Source organism: Microchirus variegatus (assembly GCF_963457635.1).
Source record: "Microchirus variegatus genome assembly, chromosome: 5".
NCBI lineage: Eukaryota > Metazoa > Chordata > Actinopteri > Pleuronectiformes > Soleidae > Microchirus > Microchirus variegatus.
In genome coordinates this window covers 4,298,923-4,324,710 of record NC_139806.1, presented here as the reverse complement: position 1 = coordinate 4,324,710, position 25,788 = coordinate 4,298,923, and the positions used below count along the sequence as shown (strand labels likewise).

The 25,788-nt window shown below is 38.9% G+C and overlaps 1 protein-coding gene across 1 annotated transcript in view; it reads left to right on the top strand.

Moving 5' to 3' along the window:
- The first annotated feature begins 9,539 nt into the window (after nucleotides 1-9,539).
- LOC310926794 (solute carrier family 12 member 7-like) overlaps nucleotides 9,540-25,788 on the top strand; it is a 39,006-nt gene continuing 22,757 nt past the window's right edge. Inside the window, exons 1-4 of the mRNA XM_083888981.1 lie at nucleotides 9,540-9,559; nucleotides 9,651-9,888; nucleotides 19,729-19,823; nucleotides 20,157-20,291. Of these exons, the coding sequence (XP_083745107.1) occupies nucleotides 9,750-9,888; nucleotides 19,729-19,823; nucleotides 20,157-20,291 (369 nt within the window). The 5' untranslated portion in view covers nucleotides 9,540-9,559; nucleotides 9,651-9,749. The remainder of the gene's footprint in view (nucleotides 9,560-9,650; nucleotides 9,889-19,728; nucleotides 19,824-20,156; nucleotides 20,292-25,788) is intronic.

The window sequence follows — 25,788 nt, the reverse complement described above, 5'->3', positions numbered from 1 at the left end:
TAGACTCTAAATGGTCAATTTCTCGCCTCAAATTATCTTAAAACAGTGTTCCGTGACACAGAAAAGTGAGAAATGGCCACTGTTTCAACAACAACAGTCTTTCTCTCTCGACGCCATTGCTCACTGTAGCCTGAAGCACAACAACCTTGCGCAGCGACCCCTACTGATCGGGCGGGAAATTGCAGCGTGTATCTGTCACCACGACGCAGAAGTATAAAGGCTTGAGGCGTCTCCGTGGTGACGCAGATGGATAACGCATACGCAGTCGGAGAAGTATAATGTGGCCTCAAGCCAAAAAAGTCTATAGCAGCAAAAAAATTGGTGAATTGGTGACTCTACATTGACCGTAGGTGTGAGAGTGTGAGTGAATGGTTGTTTGTCTCTATGTGTGGCCCTGTGATGGACTGGCGAACTGTCCAGGGTGAACCCCGCCTATCGCCCAATGTCAGCTGAGATAGGCACAGCACCCCCTGTGGAGGATAAAGTGGTAGATGATGGATGGATCGTTTAAAAATGAACCCCACTGAGGTCAAGGACGTACCGTGCCCTCTGTGAGCCCCTCTTCTCGGTCAGTCACTGCATACGTTAGATACTTTGGTAACTCAGACCAGACCGAAAGTCAATAACTGTCATCTCGCGCTTCTTTAAATAATGCTAGTTACAGACCTGGAGAACTTAATCCATGACATTTAGCTGCTGAAGGGTTAGCATGTGAGTCTTTTCATAGCCAATGAATAAATAGTCCCGGCTGGTGTTTGTTTAAGTCTGACGACGCACCGCTGCGTTGCCAGTTTTAGCGATAAAACCCTTTTTTGATTGTGTGTATTGGTCAGAAAAAAATATACGGAAAACGTCAAAAACTAACGTAGCAATTACGGGGGGAGTTTTTGAGATATGTTTGAAATTTGGACCCAACTGGTCACGCCAGAAACACACCGGTACATTGAGTGTGTGTGTGTGTGTGTGTGTTGCATGAATACACACACCTCCACAGCTGGATGTGTCGTGAGCCGCTCGCCTAAATATAAACTCGTGCAATCACTCTCACGCTTTATAGCAGGCGGTGGTTAGCTCCTGGGCGGACACACACCGTGCATGTGGGCTAACAATCACTGCAGACAGGAGTGTGTGTGTGTGTGTGTGTGTGTGTGTGTGTGAGTGGGTCTACTTCCTGCTCTCAGCCCTCCGCAGCTCATAGATTTAGACGTTATTATTATTTTGACATAGTTAGCAGCTGTGTTTTGGTGGCCAAAACGTGGTGATTATCTCCCCGATGCTGGGTTTTCTGTCGGTTAGAGGCGTATTTTTAACTGCGGAGACTGTTTTCACTTCACTTTTTTTCTCATGACACGACGCAGACGCCGCTCAAAGTCGCAGAAGTACCCACCTGTTCGGTCCGCGGTCTGATTATGCGGAGTGAGTTACAGGAAGAGCGTTTAGATGGTCGTTCACATAACAGGGGAAAAGATTGCAGAGTGAAAAAGTTCTTCGTCCACAAAATGACTAAATGTTGATGTACCGCGGTTCTCAAACTGTGTGGTACGCGTACGTTCTGGACAAGCTAACGCTCATGTTAAGCTATCGTGTACTATTACTTTGACGAGGCTAACACTTGTTATAGTCAAATGCGTTGCTACTGTTAGCATTACCTTGAATAAGCTAACTCTTTATAGTTCAACGTTTATACAAAGTTAGTATCACTTTGAAGAAGTTAACTATGTTAAGCTACTGTTAGTATTACACACAGAAAAAGCAACGTTTTATTGTTATATGTTAAACTACTGTTAGCGTCACTTTGAGGCAGCTATTTCGCTTTAGGTTTAGCTATTGTTAGCATCACTCTAAAGAAGCTAACTCTTTTTATAGTTCTTTATTTAGCTACGTGAGCATCACTTTGAGGAAGCTAATTCTCTTTAAGTTTAGCTATTGTAAGCATCACTCTAAAGAAGCTAACTCTTTTTATAGTTCTATATTTAGCTACGTGAGTATCACTTTGAGGAAGCTAATTCTCTTTAAGTTTAGCTATTGTTAGCATCACTCTAAAGAAGCTAACTCTTTTAATAGTTCTATATTTAGCTACGTGAGCATCACTTTGAGGAAGCTAATTCTCTTTAAGTTTAGCTATTGTTAGCATCACTCTAAAGAAGCTAACTCTTTTTAATAGTTCTATATTTAGCTACGTGAGTATCACTTTGAGGAACCTAATTCTTTTTAAGTTTAGCTATTGTTAGCATCACTCTAAAGAAGCTAACTCTTTTTAATAGTTCTATATTTAGCTACGTGAGTATCACTTTGAGGAAGCTAATTCTCTTTAAGTTTAGCTATTGTTAGCATCACTCTAAAGAAGCTAACTCTTTTTATAGTTCTATATTTAGCTACGTGAGCATCACTTTGAGGAAGCTAATTCTCTTTAAGTTTAGCTAGTGTTAGCATCACTCTAAAGAAGCTAACTCTTTTTATAGTTCTCTATATCTTAGCTACACGAGCATCACTTTGAGGAAGGAAGGAAGATTGTTCAGTAAATGTGGGAATATAAGCTTGAAGTGATATACATATTCATATTCAGTAATGATATTCGTGGTAATATTTGACAAAATTCCATTAAAAAAACGGGGTTTGTTTTGATATAAATTATGTCAAATGTATCTATATTTATAACAAAAACAGGCAGAAATAACTCTTTACAACTTGGTTAAGTGATGGTCCAAATGTGGCCCTCGGGCCGCGGGTTTGAGACCTCTGCTGTAGTGATACATATGTACGGAGGTGGAAAAAGTACCAAAATATTGTACTAAAGTAAAAGTACCAATACTTTGATGAAATATTTCTTAAGTAGAATTAAAAGTAGTCATCTGAAAAAAATGACTAAATGTTGATGTACCGTGGTTCTCAAACTGTGTGGTACGCGTACGTTCTGGACAAGCTAACGCTCATGTTAAGCTATTGTGTGCTATTACTTTGACAAGGCTAACACTTATTATAGTCAAATGTGTTGCTACTGTTAGCATTACCTTGAATAAGCTAACTCTGTTAGTATTACACTAAAGAAGCAACGTTTTATTGTTATATGTTAAACTACTGTTAGCGTCACTTTGAGGAAGCTAATTCTCTTTAAGTTTAGCTACTGTTAGCATCACTCTAAAGAAGCAAACTCTATTTATAGGTCTATATTTAGCTACGTGAGCATCACTTTGAGGATTCAAACAGTCGCCAAGTGTTTCAAAATTAAAATTGTCTGTATTTATATAGCACTAGCCCCGCTAGCATGTAGACTAGCGGGGCCCGGAATCGAACCCTCAACCTTCCAATTAAAAGACGATTTGCCCTGCTCCTGACTCACCGTCGCCCCAAATCAGGTTTCAAATCATGTAAAATTCAAAACATTCTGTGCTGAGACAATGAGACAACATTTTTCGCAGATTAGCGACGTAGCGTACACAAACACGCCGCTGCTGCAGCGACAGTCCTGCTCTCCGTCTCCCTCTTCCTCCATCAGTGGTACTGCGGCCTCGCAGGAGTCTGCTCTCTATCTTTTCTGCCTAATTTTTTACTCTTTACTCCACAGTTGTAATTTCTTTCACATGTTCTCAGCCACTATTTTCTAACATATACATGTATAATATGTGAAGATGAGATTATCTGTATTTGCTTACTTTACAGGGACTTTAAAGCATTTTGAGGACGGTGATTTTTGGCTTCATCAGGCCTCCACACCTCCCTCCCACTGACCAAACACACATTCACGACTGATCCCAAACTCAAATTATGGCCTTGGCATCGTTCCCTCTCCTCCTGTTTTGTTGGTAACCCACATGCAGAGCTTCAGTGCCAGCAGAGTGTGGCAGAGGGTCATCGTTGCCCCACAGCTCCACTCGCTCCACAGACTTTCTTCTTACCCTGTCGTCCTCCACCACCGCCATAGATCCCCCATTGAAATTTTCCACTTGGACCTAAAATAGTTGTCTGACTTCTGGTGCCCTGAAGTCGCCGGGCAGACTTGAGCACACAAACTGACGATGAGACTATTTTCATCTCAATAGTTATGACATTAAAACATTTGTTTTATTTATTTTCACACAGTTTAAATGAAACAATATCTAGTTTTCATGAGAGAGACTTCAGGAAAGTAGCACTTAAATCAAAACACTGGGTGTTTTTGGGCATTAATACCTAAAAATGGACGGGATTGGGACAATATCAGCACTGTAAATGTATAAATTAATGGATGGCTGAAATGTAAAATATCTGTACATATATTCATAACACATACAAGCTCATACAAAGAATAACATTACTTATATATTATTATATATTTTCTGTATATGTTTGTTTATTTAAAAGTGTGCTAATCTGATGAGCTTAGGACCGAGAACTTCAATCCCAAATGTAAGTATTTTATGGGGCTGAAATATTTTTTCTGACACATATTGTTCATGTTATTGATTAGATTTGCAGTAGTTTTTTTTGTTTGTTTGTTTCAATTTAAGATTCGAGGTCAAAATTAAATGAACATATCAACTTCTTCATTTTAATGCAAGACTGACAACAGTAATGTATAAAATTAGCGTAGTGTAGAAAAGTTAATTGCAGAATTAGAATTTTACTAATTAGATTTTAATTTCAGAATGATTAACTCATTATCCATTTTGCTATTTTTTTTTTGCGGAATTTGGCTAAACTTTAAGCTAACTAAGAATTTCCAAAATACAATTTCAAGCTTCCTGTAACACAAATATAATCTAAACAAACTTGAGTTTTCAAGAAGAAAGCAGATTAATTATATTATCATGTATTGCCCTTGGTCACAATAGGACATTTTAAGACGGTACAGTCTTGCTAACAGAAATGCTAAATGCTATTAAACGTTAAAAGAAGATCTAAATAAACCCTGCAAAACCTGAATTAAGACAGAAAAGTGAGACTTTAGATTGATAGGTTTAGTTGCTTTGGTGTTGGAGCTCTGATGAGCGTGGATGAAAAAAAAATTTGTGAGTGGTTTCCAGAGCATTTTCCTCTGTGCTAATGAGGGTTAGCATGTCCATTTTGACACAAAAGGATCTAATATGTCAAAACTCTGGCGTAGCAAATATAGCAACGGTGAAAATAATGACATCATGATGTATTGGAGTTAAAAATATGCAGTTTATGATGCCCAAACTTTTGACTGGTAGTGTACTTATTTTCTTGCTATATTTCTTTGTATCTTGAACCTTTACCTTGATGGTTAAAGGCGCCATATGTAAGAATGTGGCCAAAAACGGTTACTGCATTCAAATTCAAAATACAGAGGTCTTTTTGGTTTCTTTCTCTGGCGTAACTGCCAACCCGTGGTTGCTCTGCAGCTGAGACTCTACTGACTGCAATGATTGGTAGACGGCGGTAGGTGGCGCCACATGACGCCAAAACATGATTTCAAAACATAAACATGATTTGCGGTCTGCAAAAAATATATTTTTTAATGCAAATATTTTGTCTGTACTGTTGTTGTTGGTGAGTTCAGTTTGTTATATGAACATTATTCCTGAGTCTCTGTGACATATTAGGAGGATTTTATGATTTATTACATAATGCACCTTTAAGGTAAGGGTATGGGTGTCCTCACCCAGGGTCAGACTTATTCATGTCTCATTTTTCCTCAGCTTTTCCAGGAGCATTATGAATAACATCATAATTTAACCACAGACTGTGATTAAATGTGAGTCTCACAGCCTTATGAAGCGTATAAAGAGGCACTCCTCAGCCTCGTGTGTAAAAACCTACACAAGTTCAATTTCAATCCACTTTGTTTTTACAACCTCTAACTTAGGTAAAGTCCAACAGGGAGGGGGGGGGGAACCCAACAGACCGCTGCAGTCTGCAGAAATGAAGAAGGTGAAGTCGACGCTCTCTGAAGTGAATGAGTGCACCGTAGTCGCGATAAACATAAAGTCCCTTTGCCCTGATGCTGCAGTTTTTGGCCCGACAGCACAGAGTAGGCAGTTAAACCGTGTGATGACACAAGAGGTCGGCCAAACCCTGCAGCATGTTTGTGCAGCTACCTGGTTTTCGAGAGGGGAAGGTGGGGGTTGGTTGGTTGGTTGGGGGGGGGCGGTGGGTGATGGTGTGGTCTGTAAACAGGTAAAAATGCTACAAATAGAATCTGGCCAAGTAAGAATATAGTCTTGAAGGAGGTCTGCTCCCGGCCTGGTCTGCGTCAGCACTGACCTTTTTGCTGTTTGCTGAAGGGATTGGGTTTCAACCTCCACCTCTCTCGCTTTCACTTTTTTAAACATTCACACTTAAGCCATCTGAGGAGAATAAAGGGGCAGTTTTGTTTTGGAAGGTGAAGATATAGTATAGTATCGTTCAGTCTCAGGGGCCGAGAAAGAACACGAAAATTAATATAATATGAGGTATTGTATTTCGGATTTCTCCTGTACATGTAAATATATGTTAAAGTTAATAGATATTGGTTATTAAAAGTCCATAAACTTATATTTTGTCATTTTCTGCCTAGTGTTTTCTTACTTTGACCTTCTCTGTGAATCAACTCAACATCCTCAGTTTTTACTTAAACTGGAATATTTAGTCTTTAGCTCCCCCTGCTGGTATCCTATGCACTATTACACCGCCATGTTTTGTAGGGAATATTAAATACAACCATTTTTTGTTTTTGTGAACAAGGACCACAGACATTAATTAATAAACATTATTGCCATTGCTATTTTTCACCTGTAGTTCCTGAACAGATGTTAAAAATTAACCCTATAAACAGAATAAAAAGGGAAAAATAAATGACACTCGCAGAAATCAAGTGTAGCACAATGTGTAAATTGAAGCCAGCGAGGAGGAGGAAAAAAAAAAAGAGAAATTAAAATAAAATATACTTACATGTACATTATTTTATCCACCACTTCCTAAACAAAGCTGAACAAACAGGTGCTTTTCTTAATAATGTGGTTTCTGTGGCTGAGAGATTATCTTCTATCTGCCGGGTTAAACGTGAGCCATGTTTTCTTTTTTTATGTATTCATTTGTAGTTTTAACGGTATGTCGTATATACCATACGAAAGTATTCCATGACGCAGCAATTTTCGATAAGCCTGCGAATGTAAACCCGGTCCTTAGAGACGACACCTGGCCAACACCATATGCTCAGCCTGGGTTTTCCCCAAACATAAAATAGATGATTTACTACATTCCATAAAAAAAATAAAAATATATATATATATTTATATGAGTTCACTATAGTTAAGTGAGTTTAGTGTTAAATACCAGTTCAGCTATTTCTAAACTGTCAAAGAACACAAATACAGCCCAAACTGTGAAAGGAAACCACTAAATATGATACACAACGTAGCTAAACTAGCTAAAATACTGCAAAAAAAGAAAGAAATTAGCCTTAAATTGAATAACACTGTTAAGGCAAAGCTACTGGAAACAAAAGATCAGAGTCTGTGGTTATGGAATGCAGACGTTAACCTTAATTTAGCTAATCTAACTACAGGGAAGCAGAGAGCAAATATTTGCTAGCTAGCTAGCTGCAGAAAAACAAAAATTGGATAATTTGAATAGTCATGAGTACACTGCAAAAACAACCCTAAAAGAAATACACCAAATAGTCTTTAATTGGTTTAAATTTTCTTGTTTTTAAGATAACTCCAGCAAAAGTCAGCAACATTTGCTTGGCTAGCATACTTAAAACTAGCTTGTAAATCAGCAATTTGAGACCGTAATGTAACTCAAAACTGGACAAAATGTAAGAATTCTATCACGTTAGAAATGTTTACTTAAAACATTCCTTTTCCTCATTAAACTGAGTTTAAGAATATATATCTTTGGAATTATGATTATCATTAATTGTTGGGGGTGTGAATCACGGGGGTAACCTCACGATATGATACCAATAATTTCACGATTATGTGATAATCAATGTACTGCAAGACGATCATACAGCGATGAACTGAAAACGTTAAAAGCGCAGGATTTATATATTTATCGTATCTATTGAACGTGAATGAAGCATCTCTTAGCGTAGCTTTCTCCACCGCTATCCCGCTGTAAACTTACTCTTCTTCGGCCCAGTTGCCCGGTGAGCGAAACTGGCAGGGATTGTTTACTTTAAAGCAGGGGTTCTCAAAGTTTTGATACCCGAGGGCCAATTTAGGAACCCAACATTGGACTGAGGGCCGCCAAAGGGAAAAAAACAGAAATAAATCCCATTTGTACTAATTCTAATGACCAGATTGCAGTTCTACAGTTTAGCTTTAAGTAATATAAGCGTTAATATAATGTCATTTAAGCATTAATATAATAACGCTTTATAATTTACTGGGTAATTACCCAGTATTTTGGCCATTGTTCTTACCTTCTAATTACAGGTTAATACCAAGTAACACATTTCTGTTAATTGGGGGCTGTAGCTACCTGCTTATTACCAGCTTATAAACCAATAATACACTAAAATTCACCATATAGAAACCAGGTAAATACCCAGTATTTTTGTTTACACTTATTGGTCTGTATCCAGTAATGTCCAATAAACATTTAACAAGCTTAGTAGCTCCTGGATTAAAACTATCAACTGTAATTCATTGTGGGGCCGCCAGAAATGTTTCTGCGGGCCGCCATTGGCCCCCGGGCTGCACTTTGAGAACCAATGCTTTAGAGCGCTTTCATTTGTTCATAAAAATTCCGACATTTGCCCTGACGTTTCGATTATCGTATTGGACGAGGAATGACGACGACATAGCACCTAATTGATGCTACTTATACTAGTACTAATAATGATACTATTGTACAGTGCTCACATCCTCCACCGTGTAACTGTTCCTCCTTTGTTTATCTTATAAAGTATAAGATAAAGAATACTTTATTTCATCGAGATAAAACTCCTGTATCCATGCCAGTAAAACCCGATCATTCCCACAAACTTAAAACAGTCGTGTTTACTCGTGTCTATTGTTCGACACAAGGCCGTCTATTGTGAATCACGCTGCAACACGGAGGAAAACTATTGCGTCCCAGGAAAGGTGTTTCCTTTTCTGGCACAGTGTGTGTGTGTGTGTGTGTGTAGAACATTAACACCTTACTGCTACCCATAATGCACTGTGGGAAAGGTAACACCCATGTTTTTTTTCTTTGTTTTTTTTGACCTGCAGCAAACTGGAGACAGAAAAACTACTAACCTGAAGAGAGATCGAACGCTTGGCTAACTGAGCAGACTGGGTGAGCTCTACGCTGAGTGTAGTTCTTGTTTTTTTTAGCACTTTGGAGTTTGTTTGTGTGACTTTTGGGGCATAAGGAAAGGTGTGAGCGGGACACCCGGCTTCAAGGGAGGAGCTGCAGGCTTTTCCATGTATGGGCTGCAGCACTCCTTTCATATGGTAAACAGACAGTCACATGGGGCAACAGTCTTGAGGCAGTGGGGAGAAAAGGGAGGGAAAGGAACAAGGAGAGCGAATGTGTGTGTGTGTGAAAGGACTCTGGCCTGCCCCATGTGCAGGAGGCGGCACTTTCACCCTGAGGTTAGAGCCCACAGGATCACATTACACAAAGCAAAGGAACCTAGAGATTCAACGTGAGTTCCATGTTGTGGTCAAACTGAATCCGTGTAGCTTCTTCACCGAGGCCTCAATGTGGCTCTACTGCTTTCATTTGTCTCGATGTAGGTTCCTTTTTTTTGTTGTGTGTGTGTGTAGGGGGGGGCGGCGGAAGAGAGTGGAGAGCCACCCTGGTCCTCACCCTGAAGGGGAAGCGAAGACCCAAAGATGCCCACTAACTTCACCGTGGTGCCCGTAGAGGACGCCGAGGGCGGCGGCAACGGCCCGGCAGCAGCAGCCGGAGACGTCAAACCTGTCAGTCTGCACAAAATATTTCGGGAGGACGCGAACGAGGACAACTCCCAAGGTAGGAGTTTACACAGAGACAACACATCTGCTCAGAAAGGTCAGCTTTTTAGCGCCTTCTTCCTGGTTGGGGTCCTGTTGGAGGTGGAGCCCGTGGACCAGAATGCACTGGGACCACAAGTTACGGCTTAAAAACATCGCACACATTTCGACGTCACTGTGCAGGCACATGCTTCACAGAACACGCGAACACAAACACACACATGCTGACTTTTTCAACAGCTTTCAACCAGCTAGAACTTGCAGGGCAGCTTGGTGAGTGTGGTAGGGAGGGGTAGTGCGGGAGGAACTATGTGCTGCTGTTGTTGTTACTAATGACAGTGAAGCCCTGATTGATAGTCAGGGCTCTTTTGCATCACCACTGCAGGTCTTTCCAGTGCAAAAGTACAAACCCTTCAATGACGAAAACCACAGAGGCTTTGACTTATTTATAGCTGTGTTTTTAGATATAAAGGACTGGATGTCACAGACTTAGATAATTCAGGTTTTTTATTTTTTATTTGTTTTCTGACATAGTGTTGACTCATTATCAACACTGGCTGTTTGTCTCAACGAGACGACAAAGCTTTGAATGAGAATAGACCGCGGGCGTTGGAAGAAACACCGGTTTCATGGGAGTTAAGCTTTTCTGTCACTGTGGAACCATACCACACTATTTTACTCTGGTACCTCAAGGGAAGGGTGTCAAACATGATTGAGGCTGGTTATTTTGGTACTATTCCCAATGGAAAGACCGAAAATAAACGTACCATACACTCTTAGAAATAAGGGTTCCAAAAGGGTTCTTCTACAAGGGCTGAGGTTCTACCTGGAACCATTTGCTTCTGAAAAACTCTTTTCCCGAACAAAGGGTTTTTCAAGGGTTCTTGGTAACACTAATGGTTCCAGTAAGAACCGTTGTGATCCAGAGAACCCTTTAAAACCCCTTTCCCGAAAAAAGGGTTTTTAAGGGGTTCTTGGTGGAACCCTCCAAAAGGGTTCCAGGGGGAACATTAATAAAAAGGTTTTACCTGGTACCAAAAAGGGTTCTCCTATGAGGACAAGCCAAAGAACCTTATATGGTTCTACTTAGCACTTTTATTTCGAAAAGTGTACCATACCAAACCGTGGAAACATGGCTTTATTGGGTGATGTGTGTCCAACTCTTGGTCAAACACCCCCGTTCACCTTGTCAGTATTTGGTGTTATCCAATTTAGCATGCGGCTAGGGCTGTTGCAGATGCTCAGTATAAAAATACAGTAAACTTTCACAAACTGGTAGATAGTAAGTGAGCGTAATAGCTTTGACTGTCAAATAACAGAAGAAGAACACACACACACACGTACACACAAAGTGGATAAAATCAAGGTGAAATCCAGACTGGTAGAAAGACTCAAAACGGCGCGACTTGCTATGACTAGCCAGTAGCCACTAGCTAAACAGTGTGCTCAAGCTACAAATGTAGGTTGAATCAACTGTGGTTGGAACTGACGGCGTAAAGTGCTCTGCGTAAAGTGCTCTGCGCCGTCTCCGACTACACAAAATATTTTTTAAGTGTCCGTCACTCCGTCAAGGGACAACGGAGACAGCAAGAGCTGCGATTGGTCCTCAGGACAGGCCGAGCTAACGCTGCTCTGTGCCGGCTCACAGTGAGCACCGAGCGTCCACAGAGGCGGAGCTGATCACCGCCGACAACGTCGCTGCCAAACTATAAATACGTCATATCCTAACACACACAGCACATGTTTAGACTCTAAATGGCCAATTTCTCGCCTCAAATTATCTTAAAACTGCGTTCCGTGACACAGAAAAGTGAGAAACGGCCACTGTTTCAACAACAACAGTCTTTCTCTCTCGGACGCCATTGCTCACTGTAGCCAAAAGCACAACAACCTTGAGCAGCGACCCCTACTGATTGGGCGGGAAATTGCAGCGCGTATCCATCACCACGACGCGAAAGTACGAAGGCTCGAGGCGTCTCCGTGGTGATGCAGTCGTAAAAACCTTGCATATGAAAGATATGTATAGAATATTTGCTGCCTTTTCGTGCTAATAGACTTAGCCTTAACTGTTCTCTCGCTCCGACAAAGTCCAAAGAAAACAAGAACGACTTTACATCACAGGAGTTTGTTGATCCTCTGCTGCTCTCAGCAGAAACTTCAAATGTCTTATCGTTTGACTAAAATCCTTTGTTAGGCCACAGAAGACCTATAAACCTGAGACTGATGGACTTTCCTGATGGACTTTGGTTCGGAAGAAGTAGCTAAGTGGTAAACAAACTTCATTTTCTAGCAAGGAAAAGCCTTAAAGTTTCAATATTTCTGGCTGAGGTTATAGGTGAACATTCAACACCTCGACCTGGACTTTCAGAGTTTTATGGAGGCCTTTTAGTCGCCGTGAGTTCACGTGAGGCAGTTTTTCACCAGGAGGAGACACAAGGACTACTCTGACTCATCATGAAAACACGCTGACATAGGAAATGATGTGCAAAACAAGGCTAAATTTGACTTAGCTTTGTGTCTACATATGAAACTGATCTTTTATTATGGCGGTGCTGTCAGTGACCTGCCTGGTTCTTCTCTTTTTCCCCATTCTTTCTTTTCTCTGGTGAACAGCGGTTTTCGACAGATACTATTAGCCAATGTTATTAGCCAAAATATGACAGTTTAGTGATGGCACATAATACAACAACTGCTATACTATACACAGTGTTTTCAATAATAATAAAAAAAAAACCTATAAAGTAAATATAATATTAAATATAATAAATGCAGTTAATCAAAAATTACATTACAAGAATTGGCAGTTTAAAGGATAATAACTGTCCAAGGCCAAAAATATAAAATGTTCACGCATCAGCCAGATTGAGTTGACCCAAATGATTAATCAGACTAACTCTAATCCTGAAAGTAGGTCAATCCTGCCAGCTCAGTACCAGGCATATTAAAATGGTAGGTAAAACAGATCTCACAAGTCAAGTATTAACAAGTGGTAAATGAGTGCAGCCTTTACAACCTGCTGGAATGTTCCAGGACAGTCATTCATTCAACTCCACTGACGACGTGTTCCCATTCATTAAGAAGAATCATCTTTGAAGATTAAACGGATGATTTACCATGAGGCGTGCGCGGCATGTTGTTTATCAGAACGTACATAGGGCATATAGCTTCATACTGTCACTATAATTAAAATGACTTTTAAAGACTTTTAATTAGGACTTCCATACGCACCTTCCATATTCTGTCTTTCTTCATGCAAGACGCTCAGTGCAGTGCTGCTGAGTAGACATGATGCCATCTGTATAAACACTAACATTGCAGAACCATCATTTTCCAAAGCAGTATCCTGTCGCCAGCATCACGTTTCATGCTGCCTCACTTTCTGCCTGTACTGTTGCATTACTTACTATCACTTAACCCACTGAAAACAGTAAAACTACTTATAAGTAAGTAGTTGTTTTTCCAAGCAGAAGAAGACGTTTTCAACGTGGGCTACCTTGAGATGTACACCGTTCGACCTCTACCCAGAGGGTTAGGGTCAACCGCAGATTTTCTCTGTCTGGTGTGAGAGAGTGAGCGTGTTGTGATAAATTAGACAAATGTTTTAATAATTTTAAGTCTTACGCCGTCATGTCTTTCCCAACTTTGGCAACTCTGAACACTTTTATCCACAGTAAAGTTGAAAAGGAAGTTACTGATTAAAGGTACTTTTGTTTCTGTGTGCTAGCATGCTAGCAGAAACACCTGCTTCTGTTCTTAAGGAATATTTCTAGTGGGGAAAAACACTCATTTGTTTACTTTGCTTACCGCTGGTGTAAAATCTCATTAATCTGCTTTGACACTAACTGGTTTCTTGAATCATAATTTGTATGATTAGAGTGACGGATTAGCTGTGACATAACATTAGCTCTGTGGCCTTTGGCTTACTTTTATTACATTTGTTGGACTCTTCGTGACTCAGTTGTTTCCCATGTAATGAACAATAATGTTACTTCAGAGTGTTTGCACGCGGCCCGTAGCTAATGGTAGTTTCTTTTTTACTCTACCTCAAATATCGTGCAAGGTTTCCTTTGTCAGTGGACAAGCTCAAGGACAAGTTTACAGCTCAACAGGTTTTCTTTGTTTTTACACCAGAGACAGTTGACTTAAGACAAAAAAATAATCTATCTATCTATCTATCTATCTATCTATCTATCTATCTATCTATCTATCTATCTATCTATCTATCTTTTAGCTAGCAAGATATAATTTTAGCTAGGAAGAGATCTATCTATCTATCTATCTATCTATCTATCTATCTATCTATCTATCTATCTATCTATCTATCTATCTATCTATCTATCTTTTAGATAGCAAGATATCTATCTATCTTTTAGCTAGCAAGATATCTATCTATCTTTTAGCTAGCAAGATATACTTTTAGCTAGGAAGAGATCTATCTATCTATCTATCTATCTATCTATCTATCTATCTATCTATCTATCTATCTATCTATCTATCTATCTATCTATCTATCTTTTAGCTAGCAAGACATACTTTTAGCTAGGAAGAGATCTATCTATCTATCTATCTATCTATCTATCTATATATCTTTTAGCTAGCAAGATATCTATCTATCTTTTAGCTAGCAAGATATACTTTTAGCTAGGAAGAGATCTATCTATCTATCTATCTATCTATCTATCTATCTATCTATCTATCTATCTATCTATCTATCTATCTTTTAGCTAGCAAAATATACTTTTAGCTAGGAAGAGATCTATCTATCTATCTATCTATCTATCTATCTATCTATCTATCTATCTATCTATCTATCTATCTATCTATCTATCTATCTATCTATCTATCTCTTTTAGCTAGCAAGATATCTATCTATCTTTTAGCTAGCAAGATATACTTTGAGCTAGGAAGAGATCTTTCTATCTATCTATCTATCTATCTTTTAGCTAGCAAGATATCTATCTATCTTTTAGCTAGCAAGATATACTTTTAGCTAGGAAGAGATCTATCTATCTATCTATCTATCTATCTATCTATCTATCTATCTATCTATCTATCTATCTATCTATCTATCTATCTATCTATCTATCTTTTAGCTAGCAAGATATACTTTTAGCGAGGAAGAGATCTATCTATCTATCTATCTATCTATCTATCTATCTATCTATCTATCTATCTATCTATCTATCTATCTATCTATCTATCTTTTAGCTAGCAAGATATCTATCTATCTTTTAGCTAGCAAGATATACTTTTAGCTAGGAAGAGATCTATCCATCTATCTATCTATCTATCTATCTATCTATCTATCTATCTATCTATCTATCTATCTATCTATCTATCTATCTTTTAGCTAGCAAGGTATACTTTTAGCTAGGAAGAGATCTATCTATCTATCTATCTATCTATCTATCTATCTATCTATCTATCTATCTATCTATCTATCTTTTAGCTAGCAAGATATACTTTTAGCTAGGAAGAGATCTATCTATCTATCTATCTATCTATCTATCTATCTATCTATCTATCTATCTATCTATCTATCTATCTATCTTTTAGCTAGCAAGATATACTTTTAGCGAGGAAGAGATCTATCTATCTATCTATCTATCTATCTATCTATCTATCTATCTATCTATCTATCTATCTATCTATCTATCTATCTATCTATCTTTTAGCTAGCAAGATATCTATCTATCTTTTAGCTAGCAAGATAAACTTTTAGCTAGGAAGAGATCTATCTATCTATCTATCTATCTATCTATCTATCTATCTATCTATCTATCTATCTATCTTTTAGCTAGCAAGGTATACTTTTAGCTAGGAAGAGATCTATCTATCTATCTATCTATCTATCTATCTATCTATCTATCTATCTATCTATCTATCTATCTATCTATCTATCTTTTAGCTAGCAAGGTATACTTTTAGCTAGGAAGAGATCTATCTATCTATCTATCTATCTATCTATCTATCTATCTATCTATCTATCTATCTTTTAGCTAGCAAGATATACTTTTAGCTAGGAAGAGATCTATCTATCTATCTATCTATCTATCTATCTATCTATCTATCTATCTATCTATCTATCTATCTATCTATCTTTTAGCTAGCAAGGTATACTTTTAGCTAGGAAGAGATCTATCTATCTATCTATCTATCTATCTATCTATCTATCTATCTATCTATCTATCTATCTATCTATCTATCTATCTATCTATCTATCTATCTATCTATCTTTTAGCTAGCAAGATATACTTTTAGCTAGGAAGAGATCTATCTATCTATCTATCTATCTATCTATCTATCTATCTATCTATCTATCTATCTATCTATCTATCTATCTTCTTTTAGCTAGCAAGAAATCATTTTAGCTAGCAATTATCTGTCTATCAACCTGTGCTAAAACATACGTTAAGTACCTCGACTTAATATATGTTAAGATTCTGATTTTTACATGATATTAAGAATGATCACATTCACTATATGGACAAATGTATTCTGCCACGCCTGTTAAATATTGAATTCATGTGTTTACAACCAGTTTTTTTGGACTTTTGGCCCCTTATTATCTCCAATGAAGGACAATGTTAGCACTCCAGCATACAAAGACGTTTTGGACAAACGCTTCCAGTTTTGTGGAAGATCTTTTCTGTTCCAACACGACTGTGTCCCAGTGCAAAGGTCACAGTCGTTACCTGCATGAATCATTTAATGGTCATGTGAAGTGGTTTGGATGTTGTACATGAACAGTGATCACTGATGTAGTGGAGTCATGAGCTGAGCCTCGTCTTACATGATGACATATGGACATCTGCTGGCTAACAAGGGTACTGCATGCTGGAAACCTTTTGCAAGCAAAACATTGAGAAATACTTTATTAATCCCTCTGGGAAAGTTAGGTAAACGTTCAGCTTCAGTTTCCACACAGAAAAAGGCCGTCTAGTGACGAGATAGAGCTGTTGACATTATCGTAGACTCAAACAGGTGTGGATTTTATTTTCAAAAAGCCTTTTATTAAATGGTTTAAATCCACGTTTTTTTTCCCTTGTGTCCCTGTTGACTGTCCTGAACAATCACTTAAATTGTCTTCTCTGGGACAACAGCAGTGGGTTTAGGTTTTTAGGTTAAAGCGGAACTAGACCGGAAGTTCCTATTATCGCTGTTTTTTTTGGTGTGTATCTGCGTCATTACCTTGTTTATGAAGCCTGACGGTTCGAAACAAACAGTTCAGCCATTGCTGAGAAAGTTGTGTTTTATTGTAATCTCGGGGCTCAACGAGATCACTGAAAATCCCGTTAACGTTACGTAAGCAGCGGTTCTCCTGAACAACCGATCGTCCTGCTCCGGGCGGTAGTCCGGGCACATCCGGTTGCGTACATTGAACCGCAGAAGAAGAATAACGTCCGTTGTGGAGGTGTTTCACGAGCAAAAGTGTCTTCTGACTCTGGGTCTGACTCCGGTTTAAAGTCATAAAGGGTATGCGGCGGGGAGTCGTGACGAAGCTATTTTTAAACACTGTTAAAACAATGTTTTGATAATGAGTAGCAGTGCATCCACCGCTCCAGAGAGGGAGCTGCGCTTCTGAGAGCTGACGTGATAGATTACGTCACTTCCAGATACCTGGCCAATCACAACACAGGTGGGAAGGCTCTACGCTGGCTGGCCAATCACAACACACTCTGTCTTCTCTGGCGAGATTCATGGCTAAAAATAGCGCGACTGACAAGCGCTTCGAAAAGGACAGATTTCAATCGGCTCGTTTACATCAACTAGGAGGATTTTGACCATAAAAACAACTTAATATATGTAAGTAGACCTCCATAACTCACATATATGTGCAACAGGACCACTCTATGTGACCTTTAAGACTGGTTGGTTATTGGAGAGTGGAGCAAATATGGTCAGTAAAAGTATGTAAAAGTGTTCCCCTCCCCAGGGCCAGTCCAAGCCTCCGTGGGGCCCTGAGCAAAATGTGATTTTGGAGCCCTCTGTTACTGCCAATAATAATGATTATTGATCATTCACACACCTACTATACTCAAGCTATTCTACTTATTCTACTCTGTCACGAATACCAATACACTTGTAAAACTAAATGTGAGAATTCTTTGTTGCATGGAAGCAGACACCAGATTTGCAAACTTACAATACAAATCTTTCAATTAATATTTGGTAAACTCAGCAGCTCCCCCTACTGGCGACACAGAGAATCAACACATAAAACCAAACGGTTTATGAATAAAATATTAAGATATTAAGGTCTGAAAATCTAAAAATGTGCACACTCTTTGGAGGGGATTCAAAATACACTCCTGTAATACAAATATTTGACTTTTATATGTAAAAAACACAGCATTAAATAAAATAAACAAATACTTGAATAATACTGTAAATCAACAGAGGCACCCGGAACAAAAATATCATAAAAATGGTTTATAAATAAAATATAAAGTTAAATAATCACATCTGTCAACTATGTAAAAACTGTGAAAAAGCTTTGATAAAAATGGGGAGAAAAATTCTAAATATACAGCAATTACATTTTTTTTAGTTAATTGCTCTTGGGGGCCCTAAGCAGCGGCTTAGTTCGCTTACGGCCCTGCCCCTCCCCCTTAATCAGACTAAAACACTAAAATTTAACGACCTGACATTTTCTGTGACCCCCGTTATCAAACAAATCTTTTACTCTAAATGTACTCACACATCAGCCAGTGTCACAAGGTAAAGAAATAAATAAGTCATTTATTCTCCATAAAGACTATGTTAGGGTATTTCCAGTCTCTTGCTGGGGTCTTTTTTTTTTTTAATGTCATCCATGTCCCGCATATTAGTTGAATCTACAGCTTATGATGATGGATGAAAATAGTGTAACGGCACACTGAGCTTAAGCTCTGCTCACCAGGTGTCAATACAGGGTTTGATAATCTCCTCCGCTGGATCTCCGCCGCGTCATGTGCGTCCACACAGCACACTTCTTGTCTTTCTTATCAACGGCTCCTTCGCCGAGCGCCGCGCCGCCGTCAGGCCTCGCATTCTTCGAGGCCGTAAAGACGAGACGACAACAGTGTGACCTAGTGTGTCATGATATACCGTATCTGAAAGGCTGACAGCCCAAGGGCCGGCATAAATCCAGACATATTTTTTAATGTTCATCTCATTTCTTCATGGTCTGCCTGTAAAAAATCCGTGGGCAGATCTTGAATTTGTCTGTCGCCTGAAAACTGAAACCTTTGTCCTTTGATTCACCAGAGACACAAATGTCCTCATGCCAGAGTTTAACAAGAAAAATATTTAAAAAATATTCCTTTGGTATTTTGCAAATATTTGCAACGGATCCTTGTTCAGGGCGATGCCGACTATTATGATGGTAAATTCCAAGTAATTCCGAGATACTTTCTGGGGATCGTTCTCTTTGAGGTTTCCCAAATGTTACGTTTCACAATTGCACTTGCGGAGATTCGCAATTTCAAAAATTCAATAAAATTATTCCTTAAGAGGTTTGCAAATATTTTCAACAGATCCTTGTTCAGGGCGATGCCGACTATTATGATGGTGAATTTCAAGTCATTCCGAGATACTTTTTGTTTTCGAGAAGAAAGTCAGCTCACTGTCAAAGTGCATCAGAGCAAATAGATGATTTCCTGAATTTCAAAAATTCATTAAAAATATTACAGAATATCAAGACAGTAGAGGCATACTACCAGGCTGCTATAGATTATTGCTAGTTTAAGCTAACGCTAACGATAAAACATTACATCATTTTGAATGAATGGGTCAAGCCCACAGGCTGCTGTAGCCTATTGCTATAACGTATTACAAACTGAATGATGTGTGTATTTTTCCCCTCATGTCTCATTAGGCGATGATGTACACGGTGAGTCCAGTCCGTTCATCCACAACTCCGAGAGCGGTGAAGAATCGTATTATGAACGGAAGAACATGGCCTTGTTTGAGGTAAGTCCAACTGCACGTATCAAAAACACACAATGTCAGTCTTTGAATGATTGAAAGAACATTCACGTTTGTGTCGTCGTTTATTGTATCAAGAAGATACTTTTATTGTACGGAGCTAATCGCACAGTATAAATAAATAACGTGTCACGCGTTTTTGTTCTTGTTCTGTACTAAGGTTAAAAGCACAGGTTAGAACTGCTTTTTAGAAGACTATTGAAGGCTATCGTCACACATACGAAGCCAAAATCTATTATTTAGTTATTATAAGATAAAATAAAACAAGAAAAATACAAGTATCCTTTAATTAACCGTGATTTGGTGCTCTCTCTGCAGGAGGAGATGGACAGTAACCCCATGGTGTCGTCTCTGCTCAACAAACTCGCCAACTACACCAACCTGACCCAGGGCGTCCGCGAGCACGAGGAGGAGGACGAGAACGAGGATGCGGACAGGAGGGTCGCGGTCATGGTCAGTGAAACGGAAACGCTGATAATCGAGAGATTTTTCCTGACCAGTTTACTTGTTTTGGCTTTTGAGCAAGAAAGTCCTGCAGGATTTAGCCGTCTTTGATGGACTTTATTGATACAAATTGAACATGCTACCCTTAAATAGGCCGCCATCTTGTGCTGCTGTGTTTCTAAAGCAGACCTTTCTGGAATCGTTCTCTTTGAGGTTTCTCAAATGTTAAGTTTCACAATTGCACTTGCGGAGATTCGCAATTTCAAAAATTCATTAAAATAATTCCTTAAGAGGTTTGCAAATATTTTCAACTGATCCTTGTTCAGGGCGATGCCGACTATTATGATGGTAAATTTCAAGTAATTCCGAGATACTTTTCGTTTTTTTGAAGAAAGTCAGCTCACTGTCAAAGTGCATCAGGGCAAATGGATCATTTCCTGAATTTCAGAAATACAGTACAATTATTCCTTAAGAGGTTTGCAAATATTTTCAATGCATCCTTGTTCAGGGCGATGCCGACTATTATGATGGTAAATTTCGAGTCATTCCGAGATACTTTTTGTTTTTGAGATTAAAGTCAGCTCACTGTCAAAGTGCATCAGGGCAAATGGATCATTGGATAATTGAGATTCACATTCCAGTTACCATTGGAAAAACACAAGTTCTGCTTCAGTGACAGGAGCAGTGATAGAAGTTGCATTCAATGCACGCAACAAAAAACAACAAATTCTTGTCTGCAACAAACGGGAAAAGTAGCCTCACTTTTGTCTGCCTGGGTGTTTTACTAATCAGAAATTCTGTTATTTCGCAATTCACCATCCATTTTAAGTCACCATAATGATGTTTAGCAGTGTGGAAATCAAACTTGATAGAAGCGTAAAAGCTAAAAGGCTACTCGGATAAAAAAAATTTTTCACACAGCATTTAATCTGCAAATAAACAAGATACCCAATCCCCACCACTCAATATAACAGGACTCTATAAACTGACCCCAGCCACAGGGGGTGGACCCATCCAATGGTCCCAAGCTCAGCTAAATGCTAATAAATGTGATAGTAATCTGCAATAATAAAGAATTCCTTCAGTTTCAATAGGGTTCTTGCACAGTCGTGCTTGAACCCTAATAAACAGGAAAAAGCAGCCTCACATGTCCGCCAGCGCGGTTTCCTTTCTGGAAAAGTCGACCCAGTTTGTCACGTTGCAGTCATTTGGTTGATGCTAAAACATTTCAGCCTCTTTGGCAAAGATTGGTGTCCTTCACACACAGCGTTTTTCATGAGACCACATTCTGACAGAGGCAGCGTTACACAAGCACGCTCCTGCGGCGAGTCAAACAAACCCCAAACTCTTGCGAAGGAGCCTCGTCGTCGTCGCCGCCGCGACGCAGACGTTTGTGCGTTTTCTTACCAAACACTGTGCATTTTCTCTGCTCCCCACAAACAAAAGCCCCGCTATGAACAAAACAAACAAACACACTGGTGAGTCTGAAGAGCTCCTCCAGGCGCATGACGACAGGCTTTAAGGGCTCAACAAAAGGAACTGTGTTGAGATGATGCCGTAGAGCCTTTAAGTGTGGAACCAGCTGATGTGGTCCGGTAAATGTACGACACCAAATCACTGAGCTCAGAGCTCAAAGCTGCAGTAAAGGTACAACAGCCTCACTCGAGGATCTCTAAGAGCTTTAAAACGTCCTGGAAACCACAGATATTCGGTTTTGGCGTAAAACTCACTGACCTGAACCTGGAGAACCGACCGTCCGACATCTGACATCAGACGCTTTCGCTCAAAAGAATCACAGTAGAGGTTAGTGTGATGAATGCGTTCAGTGATATTAGATTATACTCCATGTTACTCATGGTTTCCCAGTTTGCACGATATATTGCTGCACAATTTCTTATTAAAGAAACCTATTGAAATTGCTCAGGATATTATTATTCGTCAAAACGGACGAAAATGTGCACGCTCATCAGAAAATTTTTATAAAATAATCTACTTGGGAAAAACCAACGCAAAATGGCTCAGTAGCGCCCCCACAGGTCAGGTCCCTGTGGAGCGTGCAGAAATTTAGTTGCGCCGAAGTTCCTGAAAATCGGTGGGTATGTTGTCCGGCCCGAGACGGACAAAAAATCCTCTTGACACCATGACCTCAACTCAACAGGAAGTTGTTTAATTTGAATTTGAAATATTAACAATAATTCTCAAATGTAACGGGTAACGCGTAGGGCTGAAATAATAACTCCATTAATCGATTATTATCAATCAATTTTGATAATGATTTTTCAGTGTGAATATTTTCTTGTTTCTTTGCTCCACAGAACAAAGAAATCATTCAAACGCAATCATTTCTAATAAATAAGACGACAAGACGAGACATTTCAGAACGTCGTCCTTTTCGTTTTTTGACATTTTACAGACGTTTCCTCAAATTAATCAAGGGAAATAATCAACAGATAAATCGATGATGAAAATAATCAGCAGCTGCAGCTCGAGAAATTAGTAATAATCACTTATTGTCACTTTCCTGCAGAAGATCGTTGATTCCCAAAGTCTGGGTCGGTCTGGGCCCCCAAACAAATTTGCAGAATCTTTGCGTTAAGATTTCTGTGATTTTGTTTGAAATAACGCACACAAAAGGAAGTTTGTGTTGATCTTTTTGATCGTATTACAAGAGGAGTTGTTAAAATACATTTAAAGAAGCACTTCATTGTGAGGAAATACATAAACGGGTCTCACATCTTCAGATTTACAGATGAATGTTTTTTATTTCCTGTAATCCAAAATACGTCATTTTAATTCTGACCCTTTGTCATAACGATACGGCAAAAATTGTGTTGGATTTTATTTAATTACATGAGGGTAAATAAATACTGTAAACTGCACAGAGACAAGCGTTTGTTAAATAACTGTAAATAAAGATGAAGATAAATTATTGTACTCTTACACATAATTTCACCACCATCAGGTCCTTGAAGGTGGACGTTATAACTGAGATTATTTTACATACATTTTTAAATAGAAATCTTAATGTTATTTGTTTTAAAATATTGCACTAAACAGTATGTAATAGAAAAACAATTTATCTCATGATATACTCAGAAAATTCTTCATTTAATCCCCACGTAAAAGCCTGAAGGTTGCATTCACGTTGAAGTCGTAAAAATCTTCATCTTTTGCTCAAATACAAAGTGCAGCTGTGACGGTGGATGTTTTCCTACACGCTCGCCTTCACACGGCCGCAGATTGAAAAAGCAAGAATTGACTTTGGCGAGCGAAAGACAACTTCCTGAACACAAACACAAAAAGTGTCTGTGAAACAGGAAGCCGCCGTGCCAGAGCTGCACAGTGGAGGCGGAAACAGTCAGGTTTCAGGTCGGGTTCAGGTTCAGGTTCAGGTCAGGTTTACGCTCAGGGTCAGCACTGACTGACCGCTGCTGCTGCTGCTGCTGCTGCTGCATGGAAATCCTTGAAAGTGCTTGAAATGTAATGCTGCTGTTTTCAAGGCTGGAACATAATAGAGTAGAAGAGTTCAGTTAATAGATGGAGAAATGAAACCTAATCTGTCTGGGTCTTTGTTTTCTCTGGTGACATAATATTCATTCACAATTTGCAGGAGTTTCATAGTTCATTTTTATTATGTGTTTAAAATTCCTTATTCCTAATTTATGAATTCCTTCCTCTTAAACTATTATTTACTTTGTCACTGTTTATATTATTATATTTTGGGCCAATTCCAATTCCAATTCCTATCTTAACCCTCAAGCTCAACCCTTAATCTTAACTGGCCTCAAAACCAAGTGTTGAGGGTTATTTTGTCACTTAGAAATGGGACACCCCTTAAATGCAGATACGTCTTCAGACTGTAGGGGGCAGAATAACGAGAAAGCTGCATCCAGTCTGTCAACTCCAAAAAAAGAAGAAGAAGAACACATTTACGTCAGGATTATTTATTCTGATCCGTTTGTCAGTCAAGTTATTAGGTTGTCAGTTAGTTATAAGATGATACTCATACAAATATTCAGCTGACAGTTACCACACACCACGACTTATTGAAAAGTAAACCATAGCAAACGATCGCGTGTCCGCACCGGCCGACTATTGGTAAAGATGGTAAAATAAAAATAAATGTTACGCAACAATGACGTCAGTAATCCATAATATGGGCCTAAACTAAGATAATACAATGGTTTTCATCATTTCTATATCTCTATTAACAAAGAAAATACTTCATTTGTATCGCACTCGCTTCTCTGCTTTCGGCGCCATCTTTCTTATGTGAAAACACGCAATGCATTCTGGGTAGCCCCTGCTCCCAAGGGTGGTCTCGGAAAATCTCAATATTGAGGGCGATACAGCCCTTAAACTTGACCCTCAACTTAATTTTTCTGAGAATCAGGACAGCACTTGCACTAGAGGGAGAGCACATTTCTGAGATTGAGGGTTAAGCAAGGAATTGGAATTCACCCTTATATTGTTTTGGTACTTTAAAAAAAAAAAGAGATATTCATAAAGGTTTTTATCTTTTTACATTCACACATGAGTCTAATGTGCAAAAACTATTACGATATACTATAATAAATACGACTACACTCTTATAAATAAAAGTGCTAAGTAGAACCATATAAGGTTCTTCGGCTTGTCCTCATAGAAGAACCCTTTTTGGCTCCAGGTAGAACCTTACACCTGGAACCCTTTTGGAGGGTTCCACCAAGAAACCTTTTAAAACCCTTTATTCAGGAAAGGGGTTTTAAAGGGTTCTCTGGATCACAATGGTTCTTACTGGAACCATTGGTGTTTCCAAGAACTATGAAAAACCCTTTCTTCGGGAAATGGTTTTTCAGAAGCAAATGGTTCCAAGTAGAACCTAAGGCCTTGTAGAAGAACCCTTTTGGAACCCTTATTTCTAAGAGTGTATGGTACATTTATTTTGACCTTTCCATTGGGAATAGTGATGGTGATAATAGACAGTGACGAAAAAGCATAACTCCCATGCGACCGGTGTTTCTTCCAACTTACTGGAACTATTGGTGTTACCAAGAACCCTTGAAAAACCCTTTCTTCAGTAAGCAAATGGTTCCGGGTAGAACCTCAGCCCTTGTAGAAGAACCCTTTAGGAACCCTTATTTCTAAGAGTGTATACTATAAAGTGGTACTTTGCAGATTTTCCAGTCAATGTTGACGATGTAAAGCACAACTTTTATAGCCTTCAGCTTTAGATGTATTTATTTGATTATTTCAAAATAAAAGAAGCGCAGTAAGCCCCGAGGAAACGCAAATACAAGCGTGTGCAGTATTTGTACTCGGGAAGAGTCAGTCGGGGCGTTTTCCTTTTTTCGAGAAAAGCAGATGCGATTCATTTATTTCACATTCTGATTGTGAAATTACACAACAATGTATGTATATATATATATATATATATATGTATATATACTACTACTACTTTTTTTTAGTATGTGTTGTATGTAAATGTGCAGTAAATCAGGGGCTGAAAAAGCTGGATTGTTGGGAG